Here is a 12,495-nt window from a genome sequence, read left to right on the forward strand (position 1 = left end):
GAAGGGGTGTTGGAGTATGCAATGTCTGGTGTACAAAGTTAACCAGGAAGAGGAAGACCCTGATGGGGGCAGCAAGAAGGCTGTTAGATAGATCAGAGAGTTCAGGACCTTTCTATCTTTTAAGTGTGCCTTTTGTCTGTCCCTAGATTGCTACTCTTAGGGCAATTTCCTCTTTCTTCCCGGATGCTTCCAGTCTGCCTTCTTCTCTTGAGCCAGCTAGATGTAGGAGCTCTATCCTCCGCCTCACCTTTCCTATCCAGAATGTCCTTCCGTAAATAAAACTTTCCTTTCTAAGCTAAACAGCGTCTGCATATCAATGAAATAACTTTGCTCTGCTAACACATAATGCCATCTAAGGCACTGTTTAAGAAATGCACAAGCTGCAATATAAAAATTCCCTTGCTTGGACAAGCAACAGCTTTGCTTTCTCTGCCTGTGAGAAACCCATAACAGGGGAGCATGCCAGGAGTGTCAAAAGTTTATCCTAAAGCAAGATCTGATAGAGTCTTGAGGCTGAAGGTGGCCCTACGGGAGAAGGCATTGTTGGGTCCCGCCCCCCTCGAAATCTGCATCAAAGCAGTTGACTCTGAGACTGGAACTGAGCATTTTGGTTCCATCAAAGATGAAGGGCCTAGTGTCCAGGCCACTGTCAAGTCAGTTGGTCTCAGTTGGGCGAACCGCTTAAAGCAACTCTACTTAAAAGACCCATTTCAGTGGCCACTGAGACAGAGAAGGAACAGAGACCGAGCTCCCCTGCCAAGAACAAGGATTGCTTAGATTCAAAACTGCCTCCTAAAAAGTATAAATGTTCTAAGACCAAGGCAAGGAACCAAATATCCTTTCTTCAATTCCCAGGAAGATACAGAGCCCAGATCCAGTGCTTCTGCATCCCAACACATCTTCACCTGGATTATGATCCTTTTCAGGGTTGGTTTCAGCTCCTTATGACAACAAGGCAGGTCTTACTGATATGGACCAATCTTTAGTATGGCATCCAGTGTCTGCGCATATGTCATCAGCTTACCCAGACCCATGGAGTGAGTCCACGGAGGACTTTGGGTGTCTGGATCTAATGATACAGGGGCACGAAGCAAGTAGTTCTTGCCCATATTTGTAGCCAGTTGAAGAAGGAGATGCTAGAGCCTTGATCTTGTCTCACTGTAACTAGGGGACTGTTTTAAAACCTCTCCCAGACAACACTGGGAATTCCAATACCTGTTTTGCTGAGATTTTATGGGAAGCAACTGCTTCGGAAGGTGAACACATTGGAACTGGACATTTCTACATCCGATTAGAGGCCTAAGGATAAATATTGAGTAGGCTATACTCTGAAGTCCCTTCTATAGTAGCCTTCCCGATCCTTGAAGGGCAGTTGGATCTAACAATTCCGTTTTGGAAGAAGCTTGCATTAGTGCAGGTAACCCCCGAAAAATCAAATGTATGGACCGGATAAAACCTAATGAAGCTCAGTATTTAGCAGTGCATCCTCCACCTACGTCATAGACCGGACCAACACACATCCCCAGCGGATCACAAAAGTAGTCACCAATGGACACACTGGGGAGGAAATTATATTTGTCAGCAGCTCTGAACTTTCAAACTGCCACTTACCAGGCCATTATGAGTGGATATAAATTAAATCTGTGGAAAAGTATTTTGAAGTACATTGACCTACTCCAGAATAAACCAAACTGTTTGGTTCACTTGATTCTGTCAGAGGTAATTAAATTATTGAAATGAGATAAATGCTGGCTAGATGTATTTACTAGAGCCATGGCATAAGCTATAGTCCTCCATTACCATTCCTGGCTAAGAACCTCTTTACCGGTAGAGACAAGGACAAGAGTAGAGGATCTTGCATTCAAGAAGACCGAATTGTTTGCCCTAACATCCTTTTAAGATGTTCTGGAAGGGAAATGTGTACTGGCCCAGTTAGACAACACTACTGCCATCTTCTATATTAACAAACAGGGTGGCATAATATCAGCAAGACTGTTGGGAAACCTTAGCGCTGTGGATGGAAGTCATATGGATCTGTGTGAAACCCAAGGTGATTCATCTTGCAGGCTCTATGAACAATCAGGCGGATAGGCAAAGTAGGGTTATTTGTTCAAATCATGAATGGTCTCTACAGGACAAATAACTTGTCAGAGAATTCCAAGCATGGTGTTTCCCTGTGATAGACTTGTTCGGCACTGCTGAGAACAGCAGGTCTCCCATATTTTCCTCCAGACCAAGGAGGGCGAGGAACCCCTTTTTACTCAGCTGGCCCTGTTCAACGCATTTAGAATAATAGAATCATAGAGTTGGAAGGGTACATATAGGCCATCTAGTCCAACCCCCTGCTCAGTGCAGGATCAGCCTAAAGCATCCATGTTAAGTATTTGTCCAGCCACTGTTTAAAGACCACCATTTCCCCTCATCCACAGGTGAGGGAGGAAGATACAGCAGAGGGAATGAATGCAATTATAATAGCTTTGTATTGGACGATGCAAATTTGGTGTTCAACCCTGTTGTCACTATCCAAAGGAGAATTAACTCAGTTTTCCCGAAAACCTACTCCTATTGGATTTGATGGTTAACCACGAAGTGGGATGATTACACCGGGCAGCCCGGATGATCAGGCATTGAACAATGGTTAGAGAAGTTATTTTTCAGGACAGGAAACCATCCGCTAGATATGTTTACAGCCTGAAATGGTCACACTTTAAAAAGTGGTCCCTTACCAGAGGGATTTTCCCATGTGTTCTCTCTCTGTAATTTTTGAATATCTGGTATACTTCACCAGGGATGGACTGTGTAAAAACCCATGTGGCAGCCATTGTAGCATTTCATAATAAGATTCAGGGGTTCTTAGTATTTGTGCACAAACTAACTAAATGGTCCTTAAACTTAACATGATTCCTCTACACCTAAGATATTGCCGCAATGGTCACTACAGCTGGTTTTCTTGGCCTTAATGAAGGAACGTTTTGAGCCATTGGCACCATGCCCTTTGTGGATTCTTTCCATGAATGTGGTGGTTACATCAGCCAGGAGAGTTGGAGAATTAGCTGCATTTTGAGGGGGACCCACCATTCCTAAAATTTTATACCCAAAGTTTAGTCCTGTGTCCTAGTTTGCGGTTTTTCTCCACAGTGGTAAAAACTTGGCCAAGAGTTTATATTACCAGTTTTCTTCCTGTCCCCGGAATCTCCAGCAGAAAAGATGTGCATAGAGCTCAGCTTTATTATTTTCAAAGAACAAGTTTGCTTAGGAAATCCGGTGCATTATTTGTTACTAGGACCCTAAGTAAGATAAGTCTGCCTCTGCACAATCCATCTCTTGATGGATGGTCTTGGCAATTAAAGCATGACCCACTCAGGTCTGCTGAGATGCGCTGACTTCTTGAAGTGAAGGCATATTTCACAAGAACACAAGGTGACCCCAGCCATAAAATTATGCAAATGTTCTTTCACAGAAATTAAACTGAAACTAACCGATGGCATGAAGATCCATTGTTCATGATTGTATATAAATTGGTTTTTTTCTGGGTTCAGCTCTGCCTCTTGTCCCCCCATGCCAATCTCACTCTTTTCTGCTGCTCCAGACAGACGAATGCTCTATCTCCATCTACCCTGCGAGGCTGTTGTGTGGATGGCGTTCCCCCAGCCAAGCTACTGCCCTGCCGTGACCCTTGTGAAAGGATCATTCGACCCCCAAAGGGGTCCCGACCCCCAGGTTGAGAACCACTGGTCCTAGACCATCTGGCCAGATGTGAAGCAGATTTTTGGAGAACACTTCTGTGTTTGTTGTGTGAGTGAGAGGCTCTATCCACTGCCTGGTCCCAATGTGGGCCTGCAGTACAAGACAGAAGATGAAAACTGAGTTGCACTTATATGTAATTGTTCATTAATGTATTGTGTGCAGATACACAATTCCCCCCCCTTCTCCCCTATGAGTGCTCATGTCTGGTAACATCATTTATTAGGTGCTTCCCCTTAGCTCTAAGAATCTTGTTTGAATATTTATTTGGATGGAAAGTTCATGGTGGCTATAGGGGAACTGAGAAGGGGGGCATTCTGCCCCTATAGCATGTGATGAATTTGGCAGGATGCCCCCCCTTCTCCCCTATGAGCGCTCATGTCTGGTAACATTCTGCCCCTATAGCATGTGATGAATTTGGCAGGAAAGGCTGTTCAAGCGTAGGCAGGACACTTTGTAATTGGAATTGTTTAACTTAGAAAGTATTCTCCACAGTCAGCCTCCACTGTCCCAATGTATGTCTGTACATAAGGCATTGATGAACAACAGTTGCAAGTCAGTCCAATGCTGTTTCCTCATTAGTTCTCTGAGATGTTTGAACATGTTGCTGGGCAAGGAAAAAGCACCATGATTCAGGTATTCCTTGTATAATTGATATGCCACTGATCATCCATTTGTGTCCTATTTCCATTCTGTGTAGCTTGATAATTTCATTATTTATTAACTAGTAATCAAGCCCGCTGTAATAAAAATACAGCGGGCGCTAGGCAAGGGAGTCCCCGGCAGTCGCGCGCAGCGCGGCTGGCGGGGACTCCCTTGGCCAGCTGCTTGAAGCGGCGAGAGGCGCTTTGCGCCTCTCACCGCATCAGGCCGCCGGCAAGGGAGCAACTGTGAGCCACGCTATGCGTGGCTGCCGGGGGCTCCCTTGCCGGCGGCCTGACGCGTCGGAGCCACTACGCGCGGCTCGCAGTTGCTCCCTTTTCGCCAGGGCGGGAATCAGCGAGGCGCTTCGCGCCTGCCAATTGGCCCCACCGATGGTCTGTCCAGAGGAAGGGGCTAATCGGCATCCTTCCTCATCCCGGACAGAGCCCGCCCTAACTCCTCCCAATAAGCCCTTACGGCTTTATTTAGTCTGCGGTGCCGTGGCGCCGTGGGCTGTGTTAAGATATCTGAGATTTTACAGAATTTACTGGAAAGCCTGAAACCATATTAAAGATTTAAACTAGGTAGTATAATAAAACTAATAAGTATAATAAAACATGATCTTCTTAGTTGGCTTTCTATATCATCTTACAGAAACAATTATTTAGGTCTCAGTCTTGCATGTTTTTCTTGAGTTCATGCATTACAAAAATTAAGCTGTATACTGATTTTCAGATTTACCAAAGAAAATTGTTTCTGAGGAAAAAGAGTTCGAGAAAAGAGAGCAGAACAAACCAGGTAGTAAGTACAGTCTACGGAAGAGAGAGAGAAAAACATATTTGGAAATAAATGAACCAAATGATGATGATTTCTTGTGTAAGTAATAACCTTTTAAATCAGAATTTTCTAGATTCATGTCCTATGTTTGCTTGAAAAAATGTTTATAAAATGTTTGCTTGGGAAAGGGCCATGACACAGTGGTAGACCATCTGCTTTCCACAAAGAAAATCTTAAAATCAGACCAACTTTTGGTTCAAATGATCAGGTAGCATATGATGTGAACGATCTCTGCTCAAGACTCTGGAGAGCCACTGCCAGTTAAATTAAACAATGATTAACCAATGGTCAGTTATAGGGCAGCTTCAAATGTCCACATTATAACACACCGTGGCTTTCAGATTTTCCATAGTAGCTACAGGAAATTTTCAGAGCAAGGAGAAGTAATTTATACTTGTATTGCCCCGCTCAGAGTAAAGGAAATCATCTGTACATCTCTATAGAATTGATGGGGAAGTTTCTACTAAAACATCTTTGGTAGCTGAATGATGCACATCATGACGAGATTTTCTGATCCTACCCCTTTGGTGATAATTCACTGTCCTGCGATACTCCATAACTAGCTTCTTTTGTACAGTGAATAAGAAATAAAGATTGGATTTATGGTGAATGTTTGTGGTGGAAAGGAAGTCAAGAACTTTGGTTTGTTACTGTGAGAATGTGCTGGTTGCACAATCTCTTGTAATCATTCTTTGGAACATTCAAGGTTTCTTAGTGATGTCCATTTATTTTATTCACTCTTAGTTTCCCTTCCCCCTGTACCCTGATCTCTGATCACATGGCTGTCTTTAGGAACAAGTTGATAAACTACAGCTTCCACAAAATTGAAGTCTCTCCATCTGGGAGTATGGATCATAGAATCATAGAGTTGGAAGGGGCCATACAGGCCATCTAGTCCAACCCCCTGCTCAACGCAGGATCGGCCCAAAGCATCCTAAAGCGTCCAAGAAAAGTGTGTATCCAACCTTTGCTTGAAGACTGCCAGTAAGGGGGAGCTCACCACCTCCTTAGGCAGCCTATTCCACTGCTGAACTACTCTGATTGTGAAATTCTTTTTCCTGATATTTAGCCTATATCGTTGTACTTGTAGTTTAAACCCATTACTGCGTGTCCTTTCCTCTGCAGCCAATGGGAACAGCATCCTGCCCTCGTCCAAATGGCAACCTTTCAAATACTTAAAGAGGGCTATCATGTCCCCTCTCAACCTCCTTTTCTCCATGCTGAACAGTCCCAAGTCCCTCAACCTATCTTCATGGGGCTTGGTCCCTTGGCCCCAGATCATCTTCGTCGCTCTCCTCTGTACCCTTTCAATTTTATCTACGTCCTTCTTGAAGTGAGGCCTCCAAAACTGCGCACAGTACTCCAGGCGTGGTCTGACCAGTGCCGTATACAATGGGACTATGACATCTTGTGATTTGGATGTGATGCCCCTGTTGATACAGCCCAAAATGGCATTGCCTTTTTAACCGCTGCATCACACTGCCTGCTCATGTTTAGTTTACAATCCACAAGTACCCCAAGGTCTCATTCACACACAGTGTTACCTAGAAGCGTATCCCCCATCCAGTAGGTATGCTTTTCATTTTTCTGACCCAGATGCAGAACTTTACACTTATCTTTATTAAATTGCATCTTGTTCTCATTTGCCGATTTTTCCATTGTGTTCAGATCTCGTTGAACTCTGTATCTTCTGGAGTATTTGCCAGTCATCCCAATTTGGTGTCATCTGCAAACTTGATGAGTAGTCCCTCCACCCCCTCATCTAGGTCATTAATAAATATGTTAAAAAGTACTGGACTGAGCACCGAGCCCTGAGGTACCCCACTACTCACCTCCCTCCAGTCTTATGAAACTCCATTGACAATGACTCTTTGAGTGCGGTTCTCTAACCAATTCCCTATCCACCTAACTATGTGAAAATCCAGATTGCAGTCCTTCAATTTATCCATCAGAACATCATGGGGAACCTTATCAAAAGCTTCACTAAAATCCAAGTAAACGACATCAACCGAATTTCCACGATCCAGCAAACCTGTTACTTGGTCAAAAAAGGAAACCAGGTTGGTCTGACAGGGGGAGCTCACCACCTCCTTAGACAGCCTATTCCACTGCTGAACTACTCTGACAGTGAAAATTTTTTTCCTGATATCTAGCCTATATCATTGTACTTGTAGTTTAAACCCATTACTGCGTGTCCTTTCCTCTGCAGCCAATGGGAACAGCATCCTGCCCTCGTCCAAATGACAACCTTTCAAATACTTAAAGAGGGCTATCATGTCCCCTCTCAACCTCCTTTTCTCCATGCTGAACAGTCCCAAGTCCCTCAACCTATCTTCATGGGGCTTGGTCCCTTGGCCCCAGATCATCTTCGTCGCTCTCCTCTGTACCCTTTCAATTTTATCTACGTCCTTCTTGAAGTGAGGCCTCCAAAACTGCGCACAGTACTCCAGGCATGGTCTGACCACTGCCGTATACAATGGGACTATGACATCTTGTGATTTGGATGTGATGCCCCTGTTGATACAGCCCAAAATAGCATTGCCTTTTTAACCGCTGCATCACACTGCCTGCTCATGTTTAGTTTACAATCCACAAGTACCCCAAGGTCTCGTTCACACACAGTGTTACCTAGAAGCGTATCCCCCATCCAGTAGGTATGCTTTTCATTTTTCTGACCCAGATGCAGAACTTTACACTTATCTTTATTAAATTGCATCTTGTTCTCATTTGCCCATTTTTCCATTGTGTTCAGGTCTCGTTGAACTCTGTATCTTTTGGAGTATTTGCCAGTCATCCCAATTTGGTGTCATCTGCAAACTTGATGAGTAGTCCCTCCACCCCCTCATCTAGATTATTAATAAATATGTTAAAAAGTACTGGACCGAGCACCGAGCCCTGAGATACCCCACTACTCACCTCCCTCCAGTCTTATGAAACTCCATTGACAATGACTCTTTGAGTGCGGTTCTCTAACCAATTCCCTATCCACCTAACTATGTGAAAATCCAGATTGCAGTCCTTCAATTTATCCATCAGAACATCATGGGGTACCTTATCAAAAGCTTCACTAAAATCCAAGTAAACGACATCAACCGAATTTCCACGATCCAGCAAACCTGTTACTCAGTCAAAAAAGGAAACCAGGTTGGTCTGACAGGGGGAGCTCACCACCTCCTCTGTACCCTTTCAATTTTATCTACTTCCTTCTTGAAGTGAGGCCTCCAGAACTGCACACTCCAGGTGTAGTCTGACCAGTGCCGTATACAATGGGACTATGACATCTTGTGATTTTGATGTGATGCCCCTGTTGATACAGCCCAAAATGGCATTTGCCTTTTTTACTGCTGCATCACACTGCCTGCTCATGTTTAGTTTACAATCCACAAGTATCCCAAGGTCTCGTTCACACACAGTGTTACCTATCTCTATCATCTGGAGTATTTGCCAGTCCTCCCAATTTGGTGTCATCTGCAAACTTGATGAGTAGTCCCTCCACCCCCTCATCTATATCATTAATAAATATGTTAAAAAGTACCGGACCGAGCCCTGAGCCCTTAGGTACCCCACTACTCACCTCCCTCCAGTCTGATGAAACACCATTGAGAACCACTCTTTGAGTGCGGTTTTCTAACCACCTAACTATCTGAAAATCCAGATTGCAGTCCTTCAATTTATCCATCAGAACATCATGGGGAACCTTATCAAAAGCTTTACTAAAATCCAAGTAAACAACATCAACCGAATTTCCATGATCCAGCAAACCTGTTACTTGGTCAAAAAAGGAAACCAGGTTGGTCTGAGAGGACCTGTTGGAGACAAATCCATGCTGACTTCCTTGGATCAGCAAATTGTCCTCCAGATATTTGCAGATCGCTCCCTTTAATATCTGCTCTATTATCTTCCCCACAACAGAGGTCAGACTCACTGGTTTGTAGTTTCCCGGGTCATCCTTCCTCCCTTTTTTGAAGATCGGAATAACGTTTGCTCTCTTCCAGTCCTCTGGGACATCTCCAGTCCTTAAAGAGGTCCCGAAGATGATGGACAAGGATTGTGCAAGTTCTCCGGAAAGTTCTTTGAGTACTCTCGGGTACATTTCATCCGGACCAGGGGATTTGAACTCATCCAGTGCAGCTAAATGCCTCTCGACAACCTCTCTATCCTTGTTAACCTGCCACCCAGACACTATCCTTTGGCTACGGCCATCCCTAGATGTGCCTAAACCCTTTGACCTGTGGGAAAAAACAGATGTAAAATAGGTGCTGACCCTTTCTGCTTTCTCTGCATCCTCCGTTAGAGTTTGTCCATCCGCACCCAACAGTGGGCCTATTGCCTCCTTTACTTTACGTTTGCTCCTCACATAACTGAAAAGTCTTTTCTTGTTACAATGGGCTTCCCTGGCCAATCTTAGCTCACTCTCAGCTTTGGCCTTTCTGATGATTGATCTACAGTGCCTAGTAACCTGTAGGTACTCTTCTTTAGAACTCTGTCCTCCAGTTCCTGAACATTTTCCTTTTCTTTCTTAGTTCCTCTTGAAGTTCTCTTTTCATCCAGATCCTGCAGTGTTTTCGTCTTTCTGGGATAGTGATTGATTGAGCATGCAATAGCTCTTGTTTGAGTAGCGCCCACCCTTCACATGCTCCCTTCCCTTCCAGCATTCTTGTCCATGGTATGACACTCATCATGTCTCTGAGTTTAATAAAGTTTGCCCTACGGAAATCCAACATCCACGTCTGGCTACAAGCTTCCTTGCCTCCCCATCTCAAAAGGAATTCTATGAGGACATGATTACTTCCCCCTAGGGTCCCCACCTCTTTCACCCCATCCACCAACTGTTGCCTGTTGGTCAGTATTAAATTGGTCAGGATCACATGCTGCCTTTTGATATCAGAAGACTGATAAGAAGACTGACTCCTTTTGACACAGGAGTCATAGAAGTTCACCTATGCCTTACTACCTTATCATCACTAAAATGACAGAATGGAAGTTCATGGCAAGCCCACGTTAGTTTTTGATCCATCAACTTATTTCTGAGTTTGGCAATATCTTATGAGAAGTAGTGCAAATTCTACATAAAGGAACTATGAACTATATATCAGTTTTCATCATAATTATTGTTGCAAATCTTTAAACAGCCCGTGGCGCCACGGGCGCCACGGACTAAATAATTCGTTAAGCCCCCTTGAGGTGGGCTTTGTCCGTGATGAGGAAGGGTCCAGGTTGGACCCTTCCTCACGACAGACAATCGGAGGGACCAATCGGCAGGCGCGAAGCGCCTGCCGATTGGTCCCTCCGATTCCCAGCCTGAGCAACTGCGAGCCGCCCGCAGCGCGGCTCGCAGTTGCTCCCGGCCTGACGCGGCGAGAGGCGTGAAGCGCCTCTCTCCGCGTCAGGCCGCCGCCCCAGGGAGCGCCCGGCAGTCGCGCGAAGCGCGGCTGCCGGGGGTTCCCTGCCTGGCAGACTGACGCGGCGAGAGGCGTGAAGCGCCTCTCGCCGCGTCAGACCGCCGCCCGAGGGAACCCCCGGCAGTCGCGCGAAGCGCAGCTGCCGGGGGTTCCCTCCCTGGCGGTCTGACACGGCAAGAGGCGCGAAGCGCCTCTCGCCGCGTCAGACCGCCGCCCGAGGGAGCCTGCCTGCCTGCTACCTACAGAAGCCTGCTGCCGCCGCCGCCACCGACGACGACGCCGACCAGCCCGCCGCCGGTGAGTCCTAACGCCCGCTGCATTTCCCTGCAGCGGGCTTGCTTACTAGTATATAAATATGAAAATGAAAGGACTTTTTGCTGAATTATGTCTGTACTTCTATCTTTTTATTTCCTAGATTGTGAGTATTGCTCAATATTTTTTATTGATGAGTGTTCAGTTCATGGTCCTCCAGTTTTCATCAAAGATGCAGCAGCAGAAGTAGGACTGGAAAACCGAGCGGCTCTCACTTTACCCTCAGGGTTGAGAATTGGCCCTTCCGGTATTCCCAATGCTGGTCTAGGAGTCTGGAATGAAGGAGAAGTTCTCCCTAAAGGAATTCACTTTGGACCATATGAAGGGAAAATTACGGAAGAAGAGGAAGCAGCCAACAGTGGCTATTCTTGGCTGGTATTTTTTTTTTTACCCTATTTTATATTTTTTTTGGTGCAAAGTTTTTCTTTGTGATTTTCTTTGCAAAAATTCTTATGTCTCCTCAAGGTTCCTTCTACTGAAAATTGCACTAGCCATATTTTTTCTGCTTCTAAATTAGCTGTGTAAACTCTACCCTCTAGTGACCCCACAAAGCCTATAAAATTCAGAGAAGCAGTCTTCTTAGTTTTATTTTGTTTTGGGGGTGGTTGCTGGGTTTTGTAGGGCCCCCCAACCTTTTTGAGTCAGTGGGTATCTTCAGAATTCTGAAATGGGGTGGTCAGTACAAACACAAAATAGCTGCTGCTGGAGGCAGAGGCAACTGCAAAATATTAGAGAGTGAGATCATGCATAACTGTAGCCTCCTCCCAGTCCATCACCAGGTTGATAGTTTTGGCCATCTCATATAGAGAATCTGCTCTGTCATGCCCCTTAGATATGTCAGCCCACTCTGTCAGAATCCAGTCCACATCAGCAGCCTTTTTCAGGAAGATCTCCTTGAACAATATCTGCAAGGCAGCAAGGCAGCAACCTGGGCAAAAGAAGACACATTTATTAAGCATTGTGCATTTGACCTGTGGGCTTGGGCTGATGCTTAATTTGGAAGGGTCCTGTTGCAAAGTTCTGGAGGGCTTGCAAGATGGCACTCTTTTACCAGGCATTTGGTTGAGGCCAAGGATGACTCCCTGAAGAAGAGCCTAATGGTGGGAGCAATTGAGGATCATTGTCCATGGGGTCATGATGGGTTGGGCATGATTTTGCACCTAACAACAACAACAAAGGATGACTACTACCATAAGATGGCCTCCCGACCAGACTCCCACCATCCTCCACTTGTGCCTGGCTAGTAACTTGTAATCACCTAACTCCCAGACACAATAGGACAACTTTTTGGAGCAATGCCTGAGGATAGGTTTTAATGTAATTAAAATTTTTAATTATATGGATTTTTAACTAGTTGCAGTAAGCCATCCCGAGGTGCTTTGGAGAGGGGCGGCCTGTACATAAAAATATAAATAAGTAAATAAAATTGTTTGTTTGCTTGAGTCCTCAACCCTCTTCCAAAGTTAATGGAGCTTGCTAAGGTCTCAGTGTGGGGCTGCACTACAAGACATAAAATGAGACCAGAGTTGCTTATCTATAACTGTTGTTTATCAATATC

The 12,495-nt window shown here is 45.1% G+C and overlaps 1 protein-coding gene across 3 annotated transcripts in view; it reads left to right on the top strand.

Moving 5' to 3' along the window:
* PRDM9 (PR/SET domain 9) overlaps nucleotides 1-12,495 on the top strand; it is a 52,426-nt gene that overhangs the window by 15,652 nt on the left and 24,279 nt on the right. For all 3 annotated transcript variants that reach the window (XM_077336710.1, XM_077336711.1, XM_077336713.1), the window contains exons 6-7: nucleotides 5,122-5,262; nucleotides 11,041-11,312. In XM_077336710.1, the coding sequence (XP_077192825.1) occupies nucleotides 5,122-5,262; nucleotides 11,041-11,312 (413 nt within the window). The remainder of the gene's footprint in view (nucleotides 1-5,121; nucleotides 5,263-11,040; nucleotides 11,313-12,495) is intronic.

The sequence above is a fragment of the Paroedura picta genome, chromosome 5 (assembly GCF_049243985.1).
Source record: "Paroedura picta isolate Pp20150507F chromosome 5, Ppicta_v3.0, whole genome shotgun sequence".
NCBI classification, from domain to species: Eukaryota; Metazoa; Chordata; class Lepidosauria; order Squamata; family Gekkonidae; genus Paroedura; species Paroedura picta.